This window comes from Hakea prostrata, chromosome 8 (genome assembly GCF_041222555.1).
Source record: "Hakea prostrata isolate BN-2017 chromosome 8, UWA_Hpros_2, whole genome shotgun sequence".
Classification (NCBI taxonomy): Eukaryota; Viridiplantae; Streptophyta; class Magnoliopsida; order Proteales; family Proteaceae; genus Hakea; species Hakea prostrata.
The window spans coordinates 5,987,744-6,009,662 of NC_142607.1; the positions used below are offsets into that span (position 1 = coordinate 5,987,744).

Genomic DNA, 21,919 nt, shown 5'->3' on the forward strand with positions numbered 1-21,919 from the left:
ATTGACGTATATTACATTCATATTTCCTAAACCACACACATGCAGAAGGCCCACCTTTGAAGCTTAGAGTCACATTACTATCACAAGATACATTACTATTACAAGATGATGAAGTGAATCTTCTCTCATAAATGAATAGAACTTAATCTGTGTTCGGGTGGAAAACTGTTCCTTTACTCTTTTCCGCTTATTATATGTACCAAAACACTACTCGTAGATTATCTTGTGGTCTTCCCCATTCAAGCGTATACATCCCCCAAGAGAGAAGGAGAAATGGAAACAACATACTCCATGACCGTAGATTCACACACAGACGAACCAGAACTGGAGCCGGAGCCGGAGACAATGACCAACGCCGGTGCAACAATCATTTTGACCAAAATACCATCTTTCTCAGAACTACCAATATCTTCATCTCGATTCAGTTTCTCCGAAACTGGTCCACTAGATTCCATAACTGAGCCACGCGCAGTGACAGGAACCACAGTAAGAGACGAATCGAACTCAAAACCCTCCTTCTTTAGAAGCATCTCTTCCAAAGAACCTTCTTTACCAGATTTCTCCTTAAACCCAGCTCGATTCAGCTTCTCTGGAACTTGTCCACAACCTCTATTCGTACCTTCTCCTTCTCCTACTCCATCTAGAACTACTCTAAATCATTCTCTTCCTCTAAACCCAACAGTAACAAAACTGGACAACTTCCAAGTTTCTCACAGATGCATCTCTTCAACACTGAAAAAAGATGGCCGTTTACTTTCCATCGGAGAATTTAACGGTGTGGTTTACACTGGATCGGAGAACAACTGTATTCGGATATGGAAGTTGCCGGATTACACCGAATGTGGCCAACTCAAGACCAGAGCTCACATGGTTTGTGCAATGGCCGTTTCTAAAGATCGTGTTTTTGCAGCTTATGCTGATTGCAAGATTAGGGTTTGGAAACGATGCTGGGATGGAATACCAACCCATGTTCGTATTGCTACTATTCCCAAGATCGGCAGCTATATTCGGAACTATATCGCCGGCAAAGACAAGAAAACGGTAAGAAATTATTTGATTTTTTTTAGGGTTAATTTGGAGCTTATGATCTATCATTACTTCCTCTGGATGCTACTCTTCTAGATTTGCCTTGGAAGTCCACACGTCAGTTAATCTCAAACCAGAGAGGTTGTTCATATATTTATTGCAGTTCATTAATTAATCATGTACCATTTACTGGCTTAAATTTCTCACATTAAACCTAGTAATGTATTTGTAACAACCATCATAATAATACTAATAATAATAATAATAACAATAACAATACTAATAATAATAATAATAATCTTTATGCTTCTTTTTTGGGTCACAATAATATCTGTATGCTTCAATTTTCCTTTGAAAATAAATAAAATAAAATCCCCTATCAACTAATATTGATATCTCAGTTTCTTCTCAACAAAAAAGATAGCTCAATTTCAGATATTGAGTTTCTCTCCAAGTACTGCAGGGAGTGCATTTTGGGTTTTTCTGTACACGTCTTAATATAGATGAACTTTTTGAAGACTATGGAAACACCCTCATTTAACATGTACAAGCAAAAGCATAGAAAGAAGCAATTGTCATGTAAATATATGTACTATTTTGCCTTTTTAAGAATGAAAAATAAAAACAATACTAATCCAAATTGTATAGTCGAGTTAAAACCATATCCAAACCTGAATTGACACCATAATGTATAATCAAATTCGAAATGTAGTTGAACAGGACCAAAACAAGTAAACTTATATTGGCATTGAACCCAAGATGTTAGTTGGTTCTCAATTTACTGTCAAATTGCATTGTCACTTTATGAAACCAAAGCTAATCAAACCCAATGATGCTCTATCTAAGACTTGAGAGGAGAAATCCCCCGTCAGGTGGTGCAATATATTCTTATTTCGAAGATAATTACATTATTCATCTTTATTCTCTCAATGCATGTTTATATTTATTCCAAGTGAGGAAGAAGCTTCCACTGCCGCCCTTGCACAGAAGTCTCTGCTGTAAACCCTATTTCTAGTCCAAATGGCTAGAAAAATAGTTTTCGACCCTAGCATATATGGGTATTCTCAGCTTTTTCTTAATATATTGTTTTCCTACCCAGAAAAGGAGAGGGGGAGGGGGGGGGGGAGGGGGAGAGATAAATGATTGTAATTGTTGTAAACTGAAAGGTGTTGTCTTTAATTAATGTAAAATATTCAAAATATTTTTTGAATTGGGATTTTCTCTAGATTTGGTAATGATAGAAATAGTAGAAGTTTGGTAAAGGAATAAGTTCAAAATAATTGCGTTTGTGAATACAATGAACAGATAAAGCATTTGGGGCCCATAACATCGTTAGCAATTCATGAGGCAGATGACCTTCTCTACTCAGCTTCGGTGGACAAGACAGTGAAGGTATGGCGTATCTCAGACCTTAAATGCATTCAAACCATCGAAGCCCATCCTGAGCCAATCAATGCCATCGTAGTGGGCGGCGATGACGGAATCCTTTACACCGCCTCCGACGACGCCACAATCAGGGTGTGGCGGAGGAATTTCTGTAGCGGTGGTGATCATCAGCAACATGCCCTAACGGTGAGCCTCTCGGCTAAGCATTCACCGGTAAAAGCCCTAACCCTAGCCACCGATGGTGGGATCCTTTACGGAGGTTGCACCGATGGCTATATACATTACTGGTTCAGAGGTTGGTACACGGGCCAGTTGCAGTACGGTGGGGCCGTCAGTGGACATAGCCACGCTGTCATGTGTCTTGCCAACGTGGCTAATTACTTGGTGAGTGGTTCTGCTGATCTGACGAGTAGGGTTTGGGCAAGGGAGAGAGATGGGCAGCATGTGTGCTTGGCAGTGTTGAAGGGTCACAGGGGACCTGTCAGGTGTGTCACGGCCTTCCTGAACCACCGGGGAGGTTTGTCTGGAGATGGTGAAGATCATTGCACAGTGTGCACCGGTAGCCTTGATGGGGTTCTCAAGGTGTGGCAAGTCAAGATCTCTGGGAATAAGACTAGGAATTCCACAAGCCCAGGTGAAGGTTGTCAAGAGTACTTTGATCTCTAGATTAACAGCAACCCACACAAAAGTAGGTTTGGATTTTTTATCCTATCAGATCAAGGTCTATGCTTTCTTCACATTTATCCATCACACAACAGTGGTGGGATCTACCTATGAGTAAGATAAAAGAGAAATAAGACCTGCTCCTAATACGTGGCGAAGAAGTATAAGAAGAGTACAGTCTCTGTACTGATGGTTAGAGGATCTAAACCTACTCCATGCATGAACTGGATCCAACTTTGCTGCATGTAAAAGTCTCCATTGTATGTGCATGTGTGTTATACCATGTGGATCCGTCTCTGATGTATTCTATCTGGATGTCTCACTTGCATTCATACAAGTACATCAACAGTTCTTGGGACAAAAGGAATGGTGAGGAAATCAAAAACAATTTTGTAAATAGAAACACGATGTGATTAATCTTTTTCGTACCTTGTTTGTGTTGGAAGTCTCTAGTTGATTTTATTCAAAATTTATTTCAAATTTGCATGCGTTTTCGATCGTTTATATTCTCAACCACTCCAATAAATAAAAGTAATTGTGATTTAATCAGGCATCTTTCACGCTTTATTAAAGAGTTGGGACCATCTTATTGTTGAATTTGGAAAGAAAGTATAGATTATATCTCGAAGTAATGATTAGTGGATAGGATTGTAGTTTAAGTTCAAGGTATCCATATAGCTTCTCAGCAAAAATTATTAAGGTATGGCCGCCGAGGAAAATTAGACCCTCAGTAGTCCAGTCTATTTGTATGGAAACTTTCAACATCGAGTTCTGTAAGAGTACCTATAACAGTTAAAAAAATAAATCATTTTTATTATTCTTGGTTCATTAGGGAGGGTACGTAGGGAAAGGAGAAGTATGGTAAAAAAGCCCTAGTCAGGATCTTCTGTTACAGAACGTGAGAGTGTTTGGAAGAGAAAAACATAATAGTATAAGAATCATAATGTGTTTTTGCTGTTTTTGCTTCTTACCTGCAGAAAAAATAATAAAATTTTGCCAATGACATCCAAACATAGCATTTAGATATGTTGATGAGTAGGTTCTGGGAATGTTATAAGATTCAATTCAGGGTAGGTTTCTGTTTCAATGAAATATTTAAGGTGGGTTGGTGGAGTCGTTTTGGAAACTGAATTGGCCATAAATGATAAATCTACTGGAAAAGGTCTGGGACGGACAAGAATTTGTTTCATGACTTCCATCTACTATCTAATAACTTTGATCTTTTAAGTCTGTACCAGACCTGCTATTTCAAAAGCTGGAATAAGCCATGCCCGATTCTGGCTCATATGTAGAAACTTTTTATCAGAACAAGTTTATGTTTGCTGGATCCAATTTACTCAATAGTGACTGGGTCAGCTTGCTTTTGAGGGTGAGTTCTAGATTTAGATAATCTCTAGGGGGGTTGTCACCTGAGTCATGCCACGACTGAGCTGCGTTACACGTTGTGTGCATATTTTAGTTTCTGAGTCAGGATCACTTCTTTATTATGTTTTTAGCCAACATAATAATAGTGAGATTCACGTGAGACCCATTGAAGGTCCCATCTATAATCCATTTGTTAGTATTTAGAGGTGGGTTCTACCTCTATTGTATAATTGAAAAGCTACAAGGAGCACATTGTTTTCCTCTTACCTGAAGGTGATCCACACTCCTAATTTCTGGAGAGAGTTCAGTCTTCATTCTCTTTGATTGGGATTGAATGTGCTTTGATTAACATCAGCTGGAAGATTTACTGTCAATGTCTAATCAGGTAGCAGCCATATTTTCTGCAACTCACCTCTTTATGTAAATGAGGCTTCAGGAAACTTCCTTCCTCTAAGAAGAGAGGGTGGTCCTGCCCATATTAAAAGATTTGAAGTAATAGTTCCTCACTGAAAATACCATCTTATTTTGTCTAGATTTCTGTATTTTTCGTTTAGTAAATTTGAGTTTAATCTTCTAATACTCAAAAGGTTTTGTAGTAAGGGAGTGCACTGAATGTGAGTAACAACATTAATTACATTAAATGGAAAGATAATATTTAAACTTAATAAATAAAATTTTACATGCCTTTGTTATATGTTAAGCATCATTTTGTTGAGTACTTAATAATAGCATATTATTTGTTCTATTTATTTTTTTTGCCATCCGGGATTTTCTTCTCACTTGAATTACTTTGATCCTTAGCCTATTTTAATTATCATCCACAATGTCTTTTAGTTCAAGTGAAGAATAACAACCTTTTTTTTTTTGTTAAACGAAAATTAAAATGCATTAACATCCTTAAAAACACTTACAAATATTATCTATTGTTCTATTACAGTCATCCATTAGATTAGATGTTATTTCAGCTGTTTTTCAAACCATAATTGAAGCACTGGGGATGGGAAGTTAGCATACTTCATTGTTTGTATTATCTTAGCAACATTAAGTAACATAGATATTTCACCAAAAGGTCATGTCCCTACTGCTGGTTTTGGTAAGAGAATTGGCAACCCATGGTAGTTTGTCCAAATTTCCCTTATCTCCACCCCAATAGAAGCTACATGGTCGACACCTATTTGTATCCCAAAAAGTGTTGCCTCCAAAATTCCCTTTGATCTTCTTCTTCAAAAATTGATGAACTATAGATGTCCATCTATGTATATCCCCATGCTTCATCTTGTAGTCCCTAACCATTGGTTAAGAATCCCTACACATATTAAAACATTGTTGTCAGTTTGTGGAATCTTGCTACAACAATTGTCTTCAAAATTTGGGGGTACGGCTTGGTTTGTTTGTGTTGTAGAGTTAAGAATCTCCATCTTTCGTAACTTTAAAGCTTCAATCCAATGATTTATATTTGCTACTACTTTGACAGGGTTTGACGGGGTTGGGTGTTTTTTGAGAAAAAACTTTTCATCTTTTCTTGCCAACATAATGGGAACACAGAATAACCAACTTTTAATTAACAACATAATGATTACAAAATGTTAGGGATCCTCATTTTAATTAGTAACATTAGATGAGAAAGATGTTAGGGATGCCCATGATGTTTTTCATTACATGACTACCAAGATCAACTTGGAGATGGCTTATCACAAACTCACTTGAGATTTTATCAGCAAAACTTAATACAAGTAGGGCTTTGCCTCTAATTCTGAGGAAATTCGAACTCCAACCTCCTCGGTGGAAGCGTTGGTCTTTTTCCAACTGAGCCACCATTTTGAGTTCAGCAAAAACTTTTTCGATTAACAGGAATTCCTAATGTTCTAGGTGATGTGATTATGCTCTATATCATGACTTCAAGCTTTGATATTCTTATGGAATCAAGAGGTCATTGAGAGTTTTTTGCCCTTAGAGAGGGATCCGGCATGAGGACCCCACTCTCCCAATATTTTTGTGCATTGTATGTAGGGATGTAAATGGATAATTGAAATCTACTCCCGAATTTGAATCTGCATCCTTCTAGCGATATCTGAATCCGTTCGATTACTAATAGGATGCGGATATGGTATACCTCTTTCTTACCAATTATTATACGTCCGATTAACTTATCCGATCAAGTTACTCATTTGGATTTATTTTTCTTATTTTTATAATTTTTAACTTGAGATATGTGACTATTTTTTTTAAAAGTTTTATACTAAAATAATTACAAAAGTTGTTAAATTCTTAACTTTCAAACCTAGACTCACGAATAAAATGATAAAAATGTCAACAGGTAGGGGAAAACTTTTATTCAATTTGTACTCATGCCCATTTAGAAGAATATACTGAAGAAAATAGTTATCCGATTATTATCCAAATCCGACTGAATCCGTCCGAAAATTGATAGGATATTATATGAATCCGTTTGAATATAATAAGATGCGGATATGGTATTACCACTATTCGATCCATTTACACCCCCAATTGTATGGAGAGATTATATATCATGGCCTTTATAATACGGCTGCTAGTGGAATTTGGATCCCTATCAGGATCAGCAAGTGTGGACTAGATATTTCACATTTAGTGTCTGCATATCATATGTTTTTTTTCCTTTTTTTTGGGTATGAATCATATGGTGTTTTTAGCAGCTTTCTTGGACCAAATGAACACAATGATGGAGTGTTGGCACAACTTTGCAATGCTTCTAGAAGTAAAGTTAGTATTAGAAAATATCAGGGCTTTATTTTCCAAGAATGTTGACAGGCTGGTTAAGGACGACAGAGATAGCCAATGATGGATTAGTAAAGTGGCTTTGAAGACTACTGGACGATGGGGCGGTGTCTTGGGGTTCTTACCCTTTGGAGTGGCATTAATTTGAGGATGTAATCGAAAGCACTTAAGCGGCCCGGATGAACCTCATAAAAAAATGTAAAAAAGAAAAAGAAAAAGAAAAAGTTAAATTTGGCCAAGAAAAAGGACGACAGAGATCATCCAGGTAAGTGGCTTTGCAGACTATGGAGATGGGGCGGTATCTTGGGGTTGGGGTTCTTCTTTGGAGTGGAAGAGTTTAAAAAAAAAAAGTACTTAAGGATGCAAAGCCAAAAACGAAACAAGGCCAAACAAAAGATTGGATAGAAAAATAAAAAACTCTGTCTCTCAAAAGTTTTTTTAGAAACAACAATATTCAACTGCTATCCTCAAAAGCTTTTTTAAAAACAACAATATTCAACCGCTATCCAAAAGACACACTAAACATGATTACTAAAAAAAAACATAAAATTACAAAAATGCCATTGAAAACAGTAAAATGCCCAAAACATCCTCAAAACAATCCCTAAATGCGAAAACCAACGGTGTGTCCATCTCACAAGCTCGTTTTCGAATCAACGTGACTAATTTCAGCTCATTCGAGTCCAGGACCCCAAGACACTCCATGTGCCACCCCATATACATCAATTACACTCTCATTAGCAGCAGGGTCACGTTGGCCAAGTCTGTTATCATGTCCATCTCCCATTACCCCATGCAAGAAAAGCTCCTATTTCTAGAGGTATCTTGTCTAGAGTTGAGAAGGTTTGTAGATCCTTTAAATGGGGTTGCACTCTCCAAAATAAAAAGTCAGCATTTGATTAATTGGAATACTCTGGAGCCTTGGGGAATGAAGCGTTCATATACACGATGAAATTGGTCCTGGGGATCATGCACCATGACCAACTTTCTGATGAAATATTATTAAGAAGCAAATATGGGTAGTCAAGGTGGCATGAGTGCCCTTCATGTGTGTAGTATGGACTCTTCTTTGTCATGAAGCTCGATCCAGGTGCGATTTTCCAACTGCAAGATGTCTATCAGTAATGGAGATTCAAGACTTCTCTGGCTGGATGGTTGGGTTGCTCCAGATTACAACCTCGCTCGGTGGCCATTCTACCTGACCCAGGTGGGATGCGGATGGAGAAGGTTAGTAACCATATGACCCAACATGGAGATTGGTGGTGGAAGTGCTTCAGTATATTCCTCCCTCATTAACTCTTTTTTCGTATCAAAATAGCACAAAATGTTAGGGACCTTCAAGTTAAGGATAGATGGTGAAAGTCATAGATCAATCTTTGGCCTTAGATGGCCTTGGACTTGCTTCAACAATTTCTCTGATTAGGCAACCAGTGTATTAGTATCATGTCATCCCTCGTCAAATAGAGTTGGGATCCTCTACCCTCTGATGGTGGGAGATAATACCACTATCACATCCCTCCATCTCTGAATACTGATAATGCGAAAGTTGATAAACTAAAGCTGAATTCAGGTAACCTTGGAATTTGCAAACAAAGAAAAAGATGTTTGAAAAGCCAAATAGTAGGCTATAGATCATTTACCACCATACACTCACAGAAGCAATATGAAACAGCATCTCAACTGTCCACGGCACATATTTACCTTTGACTAGCAAAATGATATTGGATGGACAGTCATGGTAATGACTCCGTCCAGCATAATTCTGTGGCGGTAAACAATGGTGTTTAGAAGACTAGAAGGGATCAATGGGAAGGCTATTTGTGTAGCATATACAACGAGAAGTTGATCAATCACAATGGTCTAGTAGCAGCAGCATCAATATAAGCCATGGCTTCCTCTCTTGATAGGTTCTTCCCCTCCATAAGACCTCTAACCAAGGTGTTAACATACCCTTTAGCTGGAGGAACATCCATTGGAAACTTTCCAGATTTGAAGTTCTCAATATGTGACATTGGACATCTGCAGTTAAGGAATAAAAAATAAATTGAAGGAATAACAAAATCTTGCTTGCAAGTCATAATAGTATTACTTACTGATCAGTGGAAGGCCAAAAACTAGACAGCTTAATGAAAAGTACTAAAGCTCAGAATCATGATAAACAAATTATGAAATGCTAATTAGTATCAAAACAAATTGACTGGGTAAAATAAGTGAAGATTCAGTTAGGGGAATACGTCATCGTCAATATGGGAAGATCATCCTCCTTTCCTAGACACACAACATTTGAATACCAGCGATCCTGTATCAAAATCAGGAAGCAGTCAAAAATAGCAAGAGGCAGCTGAGGCATGCAATTGTCAAATCAAGAACAAAGAGTGACAATGAAAACATGTGAAATTCTTTTTGAAATTCAACAGGCTCAATTTTATCAAGCAAACCAGCAGGAAGAATCAGTTGAAGCATGCAATTGTCAATTCAAGGACAAAAGATGACACTAAAAATATGTGAAATTCTTTGTCAACACTCAACAGGGTTCAATTTTGTCAAATAAACCAGAAGGGAATATCTGAAAGGATGCACAAGAGCCAGAGGGGTGTTTCAACCATCAGCTAGGATTGTGGATATCTATTAAGCATTTTTTGGGGGTTTGTACAAATTTATGAAACTGATTTTGAAGCATTGATAAGAGGGGTTGCGTTGGCAAGATGTGCAAAAACTCCGGGTTGAATGCAATCCAGCGGCTGTGTGGATGCAAACTCAGAAGGGGAAATGCCGTGGTATGGATGGAAGGATGTATTATTGTATCACAATACTTGAAGGGAATAAAATGGAAGATATCTCATTGCTGGCAATTTTTGTTGACAATTCAACGGCTAAAAGTAGGTTGTCACTGCAGATTGAGACATGGCCAGCACTAACCAGGACAGAACTTGTAAAAAATGCTTCAGGAAGACCCAGATTCAGGTTCAATCATTATGTTATAACTGCGTTCAGTAGCTGTTTAAAAAAAAAAAAAAAAAGAAGAGAGAAAGAAGAAAAAACTGGAGGCCAACTCAAAGTATTGCATCAAGGCTGTCCAATTAATATCCAATAAAAATATAAACATAAAAGTTGCACATTATACCTTAGCATCCTCCAGGAGAACAGACTTGTCTGCCACAACAGATTGTAAAGCCTCTAAGTCAAACAAGGGAGATATCATGTGATGACTAGGATTGTTCTCCTGAAGCAATAAATCATTGAACTGCTCCAGTCTGAGAAAACCCAAAGATATACTAGATGCTATTAGAAAATCTGAAGTCATATACAAAAATAAAATCAGAAGCAAAATACTAAACCACCAAGTCTCATTTTTTTTTTTTTGTGCAGGCAAGCTTAAAGTTAAATGTCTGAGGGACCATCACAGCCCTAATTGCCTGTGCGACTTATTTTAGGTAATAAGATCGAACTGGTTCTGATCTTATAAACATGAAAGCATGTTCCATGTTATTTGCCTCTAGACAATATCATTGGTTCTATAGCCCTGGGGCCAAGATATTCAGTCTAAACCCAACAGCCTACCAACACAATACAATGTCAAATTGTAAACAGCATCAGAATGACGAAGAACACATACGTTATTTTATACAGACATATGTAAGCTCTCTCAAGAGTATTATTTTCAGGATGAAGGAAAGCAGCCCCTCCTACACCCCAAGTACGTGTATGAGCATGTCCAAAGAATAAACGATGAGGTATAATCTTCCATAAAGTTTCTTTCGGTGGGCTTTTATCCATTGAACCTGAGCATGGGCCATGCATCCCTTCCACCTAGGTTGCATTTACCTCCATATTAGTAAACAATGTTTTATAATGTTATTCCACAGCACATATAACAGGCCATGCAAACAAAAGATAATAAAATAATAAAAATTTTGACCAGTGGCCGTAGAAGAAGGAATTCAAGTCACAGCCTCATTAACATGCAAAGGAGAAAAAAAAAGGATACTGTCAGAGCGTCTGAGCTAATTGCATTGTTTGTCCTATTAGATGATGGAATATATAGATTGTCAAGGACAATGATTCCATTGCAAAAAGGAATCTAAAATTGCCTTATGATGAGGAAATCTAACCCACAACTTAGTAGCCACTATTAACACTTGAACACTGGATGTTTCAAAGGGCATGAATTTCACAGTTTCAGCCCTCTAGGATGAAATCTTTGTATTCCTCTTGTAATGGGATACAACAATGAGTTCCGACTTGCTACTCTTGAGGGTGCAGGTGGGGACAGATCTGAACCATCCACAGGGCATGGGACATGCACCTCAGAGATGGGGTCCCATTCCCCTATGGAAAGTGGAGACCTGCCGTACCCACTTCAGTAGCTGATCTAGACTCTTAAGAGAAATTGGCTATATTGAAGAAATAAATAAATAAAAATGCTAACCAAAAATTCCTAACATTTGACCGAGCAAACGAACTCATACAGTTGTACCATGTGCTTTCTAAGCATTTCTAATGCCTTGTTAGCTATAAGATGGGGAAGACCAAAATGACTTACAGCAGCTGACTCATACTAAATTATTCGAAACCAACCATTCACAATGATTATGAAGTGGACAAGTATTATAACAGCTCAAACTCTTATTAATGAAGAAGACCACCTTTATAATCTTACCATAATGTTATACCATTTTCCAAAAACAAATCAACATATTTTTTACTCTTGCAAAACAGAGAAAATTTGGCTTATAGACTAGCATGAAATTACCAAACATGCAACTTTGGATAAACTTATTAACCTAAAGAAATTCCATGATATTCAATTCAAAGGCATATAACATGTTCCGCTTGGCTTTCTATGGGGAGTATGGTATGCAGAAACTGAGACAAACTGTTAGAACAATTATCCAAAAAACTACTCGTTCAAAACCAACTTTTGAACTTCTTCACTAGTTCAGGCAATTAATGCAAAATGAGTATCCTACCTGACCACCTTCAATATAGCATAGAAACCTTTTTCTCCACATATTTGATCCATAGCATGCATACCAGATATCAATTTTTGAAAAGGCAGGCCTCCATTGAACAGTACCATCAACTATTTCATCTGGAAACAACAGACTTTCTATTTGGCACCTCTACATGAAGGGGAAAATATCAAGAAATTACTTATAAGTTATCACTGTACCTTCATGGTCTTGGGCAACTTTGAGCATTGACAAGGATTGCATAACCTCTTGAACAGGTTCCCCAAGATTTATCAACGGAATGTTGGGTATCTCATTATCCTCGGCATCAGAATCAGAACTTGATATCAACATCGTCTGTAATCATAAAGTAATTTAGCAGGAAAGTTATAACCGCATGAGAAATCAAATCTGTAGATAATTCAAAGATAAATGACTAAAGGAAGAAGACCATTCTATCATGGAATCTCTCTGTTTGCAACAGAAATTCCCGGTTTGTGGGATCCAGAAATATTCCTTAACCAAACAACCCCATATTTCTAGAAACTGCAACATCGTTTTGCCTTGCAACCTCCTTTATTGGCAAATAAAATCCCCTGTTTGTCGGATCAGAAAATATTCCTCAAACAAACAACCCCACATTATGCATATCGCATTTACAAGCGAAATGGTATGACCTAATTCACTAATGCCCCTCTGCATCTGTAAATCTAAGTCTTTTGATTATATGTGGCTGTATTTCCAGGTAAATGCGCATAAAAGAAAATTTCTCAGATGAAATCTGTACAAAAACATGATTTCCCTAGAAAATTTAGTTTTCAGGTACTTTTGCCTGAAAACCAATGGTGCCTTGGGAGAAATACCACAATAAAATTCACTATGGATGAGTGGAAAACCTAAACATAATATATATTTGCAGCACATGCAAATAATACTCAGGCTGTGTTTAATTCTGCAAAGGGTGCAGACATCTTCTAATAGTCGACTCCTAAAGTTTAGTGTATACTTTAGCAACCAGTCTGGCTTTGTATTGATCTATAGATCCATCACTACTTTGTTTCACTACAAACACGCCCCAAGTTCCATTCCTGTTCAGTGCTTTCATCTCTTCCAACATTACTGCCTTCCACTTAGGATCTACATAAGCATCCTGCAGTTTCTGCAGGATAGTTATTGAGGAAAGGGAAGACACAGAACTATGATAGAAAGCTGAAAGGGAATGAAGAGAGACAAATGAGAAACTCAAAGAAAGATCCTTGCTGGATGGAGGAGCAAGTGGAGAACCAGGCTCTGGTTCCAGAGATGATTCTTCTAATGGTGAAGGTGATATAGTAGTGGTCTCTTCTTGCAATTTTGCAGAATGTGCAAACATATGTCTTTAGAGGACCTTTACTAGGAGGAGGCTGCTACTCCCCCTCACTTAGTGTAGATGGCTACTGCTACTAATGTTGTTGCTCCCCCTCACTTCAAGTCAGTGAAATCAGGAGTAGACACATCTTCATCAGAAGTGCTACACCTCACGGTGCCCTCCAAAGCTGCCCCAAAATCTCACATCCAATAACCAACACTTTTCCCGACATGTTTCCCCACTTTTCCACCAACCAGCAGTTGGTTGATGACCCCACTCCCTCTCTCCACATGGCTTCTTCCTAGGGTTCTAATATTCCCACCCATTTAAATTTCAACATTGTCCTCAAGGTGAAGGAAAATTAGAAGCTTGGTCCTTACATGTCTGCCACAGAACCATTTTAGTTCAGTCCCTACCAAGACAAACTGCCTCGCTAGTCCGACTGATATAGCAACCCCGCGGACGGATCTTTGCATCTGCTTTATCTTTATCTAGATCATTGTTGGTTGTTATAAAATGTAAATCACCAAGATGCAGGTCCCCAAACTCAAAAGCTCGCCTATAATCATCAGAAATATTTTCTGATGGTGTGAATAATGCCATTATGCAGCAAGTTGTATATGTAGTAGCCTCCAATATGCCCCTCTCATCACGTGATATCCTTAAGGATCTTCAATGCCAATTGACAGAACCACAACTTAACACATGATAGGTGCTCCAAGAGAAGCTCTGTACTCTATATCCAAAATCTGATCTCTCCCCATCAAGTGGACAGGTCCAGCTGGAAATCCTAATCTGATTTGAATTCTGAGCCTTATTCTAACTGACTTCTAATACTACAAGTCTTTATAGTAAGACCTGTACAAGGACTGGCTTAAAATAATAAATAACCACAAGTTTAAAAAGAAAAAGACTCACATGCCCAATATGCACTTCAAGTGGACAGAATTACAATTCTGCCACTGGTTCTATCGAGAACACTACAAAACTAGCATAAAACTATATAATAAGCTGCTGGACAGCAACCCTAGGGGGTTCTCTTGGCCATCCAGCTGGTCTTGGACTCAGAAGACTTGAATATCCCATCGATTCTTTTGTCAATAATTTTGGATCTATCAAATGTATCTTCAATGTCTTCGTCCTTGAAGGCTTGAAGGCCAATTAGTTGACTACATCAGATAGGAATATGGGGTAATCTTATCCATAGACATGTTATTAGTTTTGGTATATAATCTGGTGGCTGTCAGCCCTGCACTTTTGTTGTGGTGGAACAATGACCCTTGTTGTTGTTGGACTTGGACCATCCCACTATCTTCCCCTTTTGGTAGAATGATGTGAAATTATGTTATTTGTGGGTGGAACAATGAACCTAGTCCTTACTGGACTTATCTGACAATCTTCCCCTTATGGTAGAACGATACAAGATGCCATTATCCTTATTTCAAATATTTGCTTGCATTATTTCCTTGTAGCATACAGAAGCATCCCATGTTGGGCTCTTTTTCTTGAGCATATTATTTTAACTCTATGGAAACCAATCTCATAATAAAAATTCACTCATTCTACAACTGAGATTTGAACTCATATCTCAACCTCAGGCAAACAAAAAAATTCACAACCGTGTCCATTTCTTTTTTCAGCAACAATGATACATTGGCCAAAAGTACTTAAAGAATAAAAATTCCATGTTCCAAAATGAGAAAGCAGAAACTCAACTGGTAATGTTTGAATACTGGCGAGTAATAACTTCTTTGGTAGTTCATCAGCAAGTGTGGGCCAGAATGTGTTTAATTCCTTCCGAACCTGCAAGCAGGATATTTTAGCAAACCTAATAGTGCAAGTATAAGTAACAGATTTGACAAGAAAACTAAAGAGTGCCACATTACCGCTTGTATTACACGCCATGTAGACTCAAATGGGTAGGCCTCTGAACTACCAGCAATGGGCATGTCTCCTAGCAAAGTTTTTACACATGCAAGGACTGAATCTGCTAGAGAATCAAGATTGTATCCTCCTTCTAAGGCCATCACAATTTTTCCACTGGCAAACTCCATCAGCTGAAGGAATATTACAAAAGAAAAAGAAGGAAAAAAAAAAAGAAGGTAGAAATAAAGTCAATATAAACAGAAGAAAAAAATGTTATTATGCACTCGATTCCAGATATCGAGTAAAAAGACAGAATATACAGCAATTCAAGTGGAGATGATATACAACGATAAACATAAGCATGAATAAAATGTAGTTAAGGTTTTTACCAAAAAATATTAAAGGAAATTTATGGGGACAAAGGTGATTGACCAAAGGATCCGTGCCTCTATGTTTTCTCTTAAAAGAACTTAGAAGACAATATTGATGGACTGCCAACATACATGTCGACCATTGAATGTGAAGGTTATAAAATCCCCCTGATAATAAATCATCATAAAAGAATATATATTTTAGTAGCATTCAAGTATCGTGGAGCAAAATAAGAACTGTTGGCTCATGCAAGAACTGTAGAGTCCTAAGTGCAACACTAGTGTAGGTTTCTGCATTTATTGCAAGTTCTTGTCACCAATATTTGATGTAACTTTGAGTCCCTCTAAAAGTCTCATTAAGGATGCTCGAGTTAAACTTCAACTAGGCTTAGAGAATCTGGGGTAAATCTGCCCAAGCAGATGACTGCTTCCCAACACAAAGATTTGCTAACAAGAGACGGCCAAAAAAAAAAGGGAAGAGAGAGAGAATGTCGAAGTCCTAGCCAATGATCATCTAGTCATAGGAGAGTTCATCTACTAGACCCGACAGACAGCAAAATTAAGAGGACACTGAAGGCCAGAAGCAGTGTTTGACGTACTTGAATGTGGTCTTTGAATCAGGGTAGTCTACTCACTGTAGTGGATCCAAGGACATGGAAAATCTAACAGACAAGAAAACAGAGATCTTGAATCCTAGCCATGTCATTTAGTTCCTTAGCCGTCAAGAAGACATCGGCTAAGCTAAGACCTTCATTAAGAGGTCCTTTGCATCCAATAAACATCCTTTTAACTCCCTGGGCATCCACTACCTTGCAGTGTTATTAGCTTGAAATTTTGGTTTACACTAGATTTATACTCTCAGCAGCACCAAGAAGCCTATAAAAATGCGAACAATCAGAGCTAATAACAACATGAAGATACACAACATTTAAGTGATCCTTTTCCTCCAACCTCCTTGGGCTTCGTTATTTTAGTGAAGGTTTATCTTCTCTTCTCACTTGAGAAAGTGCTGTAGTTGGTCCTCATCAAGTGATGTCCCAGAGGATGAGTTGTGGAGGTGATGTTGCAGAGCATGACCCTAGGAATACACCATCGGGTTGAAGTGAACCATTAAAAAACTACAATGGAAGTGCTTAATTGCTCATGGAGAAGCAACCAAGCACTGGAACCATCAGAAAACCATATTATATGGATGCAATTACTCCTAAAAAAGCAATCAAACAGTGGAAATCCGAGAGCATGTTGAGCCTTAGCAGTCAAGGAATTGCCTGAATACTGACATCATTGTGTACACTCTTTTACTTTTATTATTTTCCCCTTACCACTTCTGGGGTGTGGATGAGTGTTCAAAAAGTCCTCTGCTTTTGTGCTTACATTTGTGCAAAATATTTTTGATACCCAGTATCAACTGATTATGTTGAATCACTTGAATCAGAGAATAACCAAACACAGGAAAATTAACAAACTGGAAATACAAAGCAGTATGTTATGGCAGGAAAACGAAGTATTAGAAGACAGATAAATAATGGCTTCCCATCAAACTTGGACCAGATTCTCACCACCCAAAGGATCTCCCACCCTATGCTAAAATGCACAGAATCTCTATTGAAGAGACATCAAATTCTATTGCCTAAAGCCCTGGGAGCCAATGGCTCTTACAAGCAATTTCTAGAGAAGTTAAAGAGCAATCATAATTTGACTGATGAAACTATAATCCTAATAGCTATTAGCAGACAGCTTAAATCCAAAACATAATCTTAAAAAGACACGTTTACCAAAAAAATCTTTAAAAGATACAATACATGCATAAGTGTGAGTTCAAAAATGACTAGACAACTTAAAATAAAAAACACTGGGCTGGGCTTAATCCCCATGAAGTTATGCCTGGTTCTTGCTGGTATACACTCCTTGCCTACATCAGTTGGTGAATATTCAAAAACTCCTGTTCATTCCATGCATACATTTGTTAAACCATGCTCTTAAGATAACGTTCCAAAGCCCAAAAAATAAATCAAAATTAAAAAAGTTCATCTTAAAGTGTCAACACAGAGAGTACTGAGCAGAATGGTAAAATCTAAAAAAAGGTTTACAACGAATTTTGTTGACTGCTAACCTTTTTCATCATGACAGAATATCCATATGGTGTGACACGACAGCCCCCTAAAGGATCACCAATGGCTGTTTCAAGTAGAAGACTAAAAAAGTTCAGAAGATAACATAAACACCAAAAAGAAACTATTATATGAACTGACCATCTAGCAGACTGGCATATAAGGAACTTGACAGAGAAATGTTCTTCACCAACATCATTTGCGCATAATAGTGCATTATACGTAAGAACGTGATAGGCCTCTCATAACTAGGGTGTACAAGCGTAAGAATAAAGGGAAGAGCACAATATCACTTCCAGTGGCTGAAGGGGACAAAAGTAAGGAAGGGACAGCTGGCAACATTCTATTGGACAGCATTCATTACTCTGTTCACAGCAGTGCTGCAGAAGAGACAGTCCAGGTGGCAGGGGATGAGTGGGAAGGAATATAAGAGTTTGTTAGAACTGCTAGGGTATGTAAGGAGGAGAGTGAAGGAGAGAAAGGGGAGGAGGAAAAAGTAACAAGCAAGGCTTGTGGGAGAGAGGAGACCTCTTGGAGGGGCTCTGTGTGTTGGAGCTGTTCTGGTTATCAGATGAGATTAGTTTGCTTTGTTGTTTTCTCAGATTAAGTATCAGTTGGTACTTGGTAAAATCAACTTGTGTTCTTCAGTATTATCAATTTTGACATTACTTAATGAATGCAGCTACTGTTCCATTGTTGTTCTAGCTATACTTACTGTTACTGTTATCCTAGAATTATACTCAGTAGCTAGTGGTTTGTTCTTCTTCATTTCTTGATAACAATTAATGAAGTTTACATTGAGGGTCTATCAATCTGGTATTAGAGCGCGTTAATCCCAGGGAATGGTAAAAAGTCGAATGGAGTCCAGAGTTGAGATTGTGGAGGCGAGGGTGAAGGACTTGCAAAACCAACTCGCACTGATTGATTCAAAATTAGACAAGGTTCAACAAAGCCATACAGCATTCGTAAGTGAGTTAAGATCATACCTGTTAAAAGGAAAATCCTTGGAAATGGAAGGAACATCACCTGAAGTCACCGTAAACAGAGGGGACGATGTGCAGAGTATCCTGTTACAGGAACGACAAATTCCAACCTCTGTGGGACGACGCAACTTCTTTCCCAGATATCTGGAACTTCCCATCTTCAATGGCGATGACCCACATGGTTGGATAGCCAGAGCGGAGAGTTATCTTATGCTAAAGGACTGCTAGAAGCAGAGAAATTACAGGCAGCCCTGATTTGTTTTGAGGGTCCGGCGTTAGGTTGGGTACAGTTTAGAGAACTTCAGAACCCTCTTCACTCATGGGCGGAACTAAAGCAAGAACTAAGGAAGCAATTAGGATCAACTCAGGCTAAGTCACCACTGGAGGCGATCATGGAGCTCCGGCAAGATCACACAATCGTTGAGTATCATGGCCACTTCGAAGCTCTTGTTGCCACTGCCAGCGCTAGGGAAGATGAATGGCTACAGGGAGCTTTTTTATCAGGATTAAAGGATGAGATTAGGGCTGAGTTAAGGTTATTCCAACCTAATGGGCTGGCCCATATTATGGACTTGGCCCAGTTGATTGAAGCCAAAAATCAAGCTATTCGTGGGCCTAAGGGGTTATCAGTGACCCAGCCCATTACTAGTTTGACGCAGCCCATTAATAATCTGATGCAACCCACGGCCCAACGATCCATTGGAATGAATTGGTCAAATCAAACAGGAGCACGGTCCACTCCAATGGGTTCAACGAACCACACAGGCTCCGGTTCAAGCACAAACACTCGACCAACCGTAGGGCAACCCAATTCAAACCCGTCGTCCTCAACGAGTGCTTTTGCAACAACAGCGTTTGGCGGCAGCAGCAAACCCCAGTGGTTAACCCAAGACGAAATGAAGGCTAAAATGGACAAGGGGCTTTACTTTAGATGCGATGGTCCATACTCTCGAGGTCAACAATGCCCGATGAAGCAGCTGCGAGTGATGTTGTTCCATGAGGGCGAGGCAGGGGGCGAAACAGAGGATGTCGCGGTGGCGATCGATGCAAGCTACGACACTCATCATGACCCAGTAATTGAAGCTGAACTCTCGCACAGTTCGTTGGATGGATTTGACTCAACTCGCACTATGAAGCTACATGGACAGATACGCGATGCATCGGTGGTGTTGCTCGTCGACTGTAGGGCAACCCATAACTTCATTTCACGTACCGTAGCAAAGAAAATAGGCTTGAAGATTGAGGGTGAGAAGCAATTTCACGTGATGTTAGGCAATGGCAATAATGTGGGAGGGCAAGGAATCTGTCACGATGTGCCTATTGTCATCGATTGAGTAACGTTTGTCCAGGAGTAGTTACTATTCAAATTGGGTGGTGTGATGTGATATTGGGAGTGGAATGGCTCTCAGCATTGGGTGATGTTTAGAGTAACTGGAAGCTCCAAACCATGCAATTCATGTGGGAAAATAAGCTAGTACAGTTGAAAGGGGATCCTGCATTACTCAGGCTTGAAACAACTTTGCAACAGCTATGGAAGATAGTTTAGGAGGAAGGCGATGGCTTCTGGTTGAAATCGATGTCAGCAGATAACCAAGAAGACGCTAATATCAATAAGCGAAAACAAGAGTTGCTGGAGGACTTCAAGCTGCTATTTGTAGAACCGAGAGGGTTACCACCACCACGACCATATGACCACTCAATACGCTTGACTGACGACAACAACCCACCAAATCTCAGGCCATACATGTACCCTCACTCACAGAAGAATGAAGTTGAGAGGTTAGTCAGGGAAATGTTGGTTGTCGGGTTAATACGTACAAGTCTTAGTCCTTATTCGAGTCCGGTGTTGCTGGTGCAAAAGAAAGATGGCGGATGGAGATTTTGTGTGGACTACCAAGCACTTAACAAGCTAACAGTGCCCGATAAATTCCCCACACCAGCAATAGATGAGTTCTTGGATGAGCTAGGAGGCGCCAAGGTGTTCAGTAAGCTCGACCTCAAGTCAGGATACCATCAAATCAGGATTGCCGAGGGGGACGAGGAGAAGACAGCATTCCGAACACATGATGGACATTACGAATTCCTCGTGATGCCCTTTGGGTTATCAAATGCACCAGCACTTTTCAAGCACTCATGAATTAGGTATTTCGAGAACATCTGAGGAAATTTGTGTTAGTGTTTTTTGATGATATATTGGTGTATAGCAAGACTTTGAAGGACCATTTGAGTCACTTGCGAGTTGTCTTAGACCTCTTAACACAGCATTGTTTGGTGGTAAACAAAAAGAAATGCTTATTTGCGGTGACCAAATTGGACTACTTGGGGCACCATATCAGCCGAGGGGGTGGCGGTAAATCCACAGAAGATACTTTGCATGATGGAGTGGCCAATCCCAAAGAATGTCCGAGCTCTTAGAGGGTTCCTTGGCCTAACAGAGATTACCAACGCTTTGTTCGGGGTTATGGGAAAATTGCGACACCTCTCACCAATTTATTGAAGAAAGAGGCTTTCCAATGGGATGATTCAGCCACTCAAGCATTTGAAGCTTTGAAGGCACCAATGACCACTGTACCTATACTTGCTATGCTTGATTTTACAAAGGAATTTGTGGTTGAAACTGATGCATCAGGAGTTGGACTAGGGGCTGTACTTATGAAAGAAGGACATCCCATAGCTTTTTGGAGTAAGGCATTATCCGAGCGAGCCCGTGCCAAATCTGTTTATGAGAAAGAGCTGATGGCTATGGTCTTAGCCATTCAAAAGTGGCGCCATTACTTAATGGGGAGGCGTTTCAAAGTACGGACGGACCAAAGGAGCTTAAAATATTCAATGGACCAAAAGTTGATAGCTGAAGACCAGAAAAGGTGGATTATGAAGCTTTTGGGGTTTGATTTTGAGGTCCTTTATAGGCCCGGGTGTGAGAACAAAGCGGCAGATGCTTTGTCAAGACAGATGGAAGGCACAATACTACTTTCCAGCTTGTCAGCAGCACTATGGGAAGAGGAAGAAGGCTTAGATAGTGAAATACAGCAATCAGAGCGCTATCGCAAGGTGATACAATCACTCATCAATAGCTCCCCTGAATTCTCAG

The 21,919-nt window shown here is 39.1% G+C and overlaps 2 protein-coding genes across 2 annotated transcripts in view; one reads left to right on the forward strand and one right to left on the reverse strand.

Moving 5' to 3' along the window:
* Positions 1–273: 273 nt before the first annotated feature.
* LOC149006501 (protein JINGUBANG-like) lies at positions 274–3,078 on the forward strand. The gene is made up of 2 exons (XM_089164648.1): positions 274–1,041; positions 2,332–3,078. The coding sequence occupies exons 1-2, from the start codon at positions 274–276 to the stop codon at positions 3,076–3,078; spliced, it is 1,515 nt and encodes a 504-aa protein (XP_089020774.1).
* A 5,045-nt stretch (positions 3,079–8,123) lies between these two features.
* HDA05 (histone deacetylase 5) overlaps positions 8,124–21,919 on the reverse strand; it is a 42,729-nt gene continuing 28,933 nt past the window's right edge. The window contains exons 6-14 of the mRNA XM_089164752.1: positions 17,848–17,912; positions 15,384–15,554; positions 15,214–15,300; positions 12,371–12,506; positions 12,168–12,289; positions 10,814–11,007; positions 10,322–10,451; positions 9,432–9,496; positions 8,124–9,216 (exon numbers count right to left, since the gene is read on the reverse strand). Of these exons, the coding sequence (XP_089020878.1) occupies positions 9,048–9,216; positions 9,432–9,496; positions 10,322–10,451; positions 10,814–11,007; positions 12,168–12,289; positions 12,371–12,506; positions 15,214–15,300; positions 15,384–15,554; positions 17,848–17,912 (1,139 nt within the window). The 3' untranslated portion in view covers positions 8,124–9,047. The remainder of the gene's footprint in view (positions 9,217–9,431; positions 9,497–10,321; positions 10,452–10,813; positions 11,008–12,167; positions 12,290–12,370; positions 12,507–15,213; positions 15,301–15,383; positions 15,555–17,847; positions 17,913–21,919) is intronic.

Coding starts and splice junctions, on each gene's coding strand:
- LOC149006501 (XM_089164648.1), top strand. CDS start 274: ATGGAAACAACATACTCCATGACCGTAGATTCACACACAGACGAACCA. Junction 1,042..2,331: donor CCGGCAAAGACAAGAAAACG/GTAAGAAATTAT, acceptor TACAATGAACAG/ATAAAGCATTTGGGGCCCAT.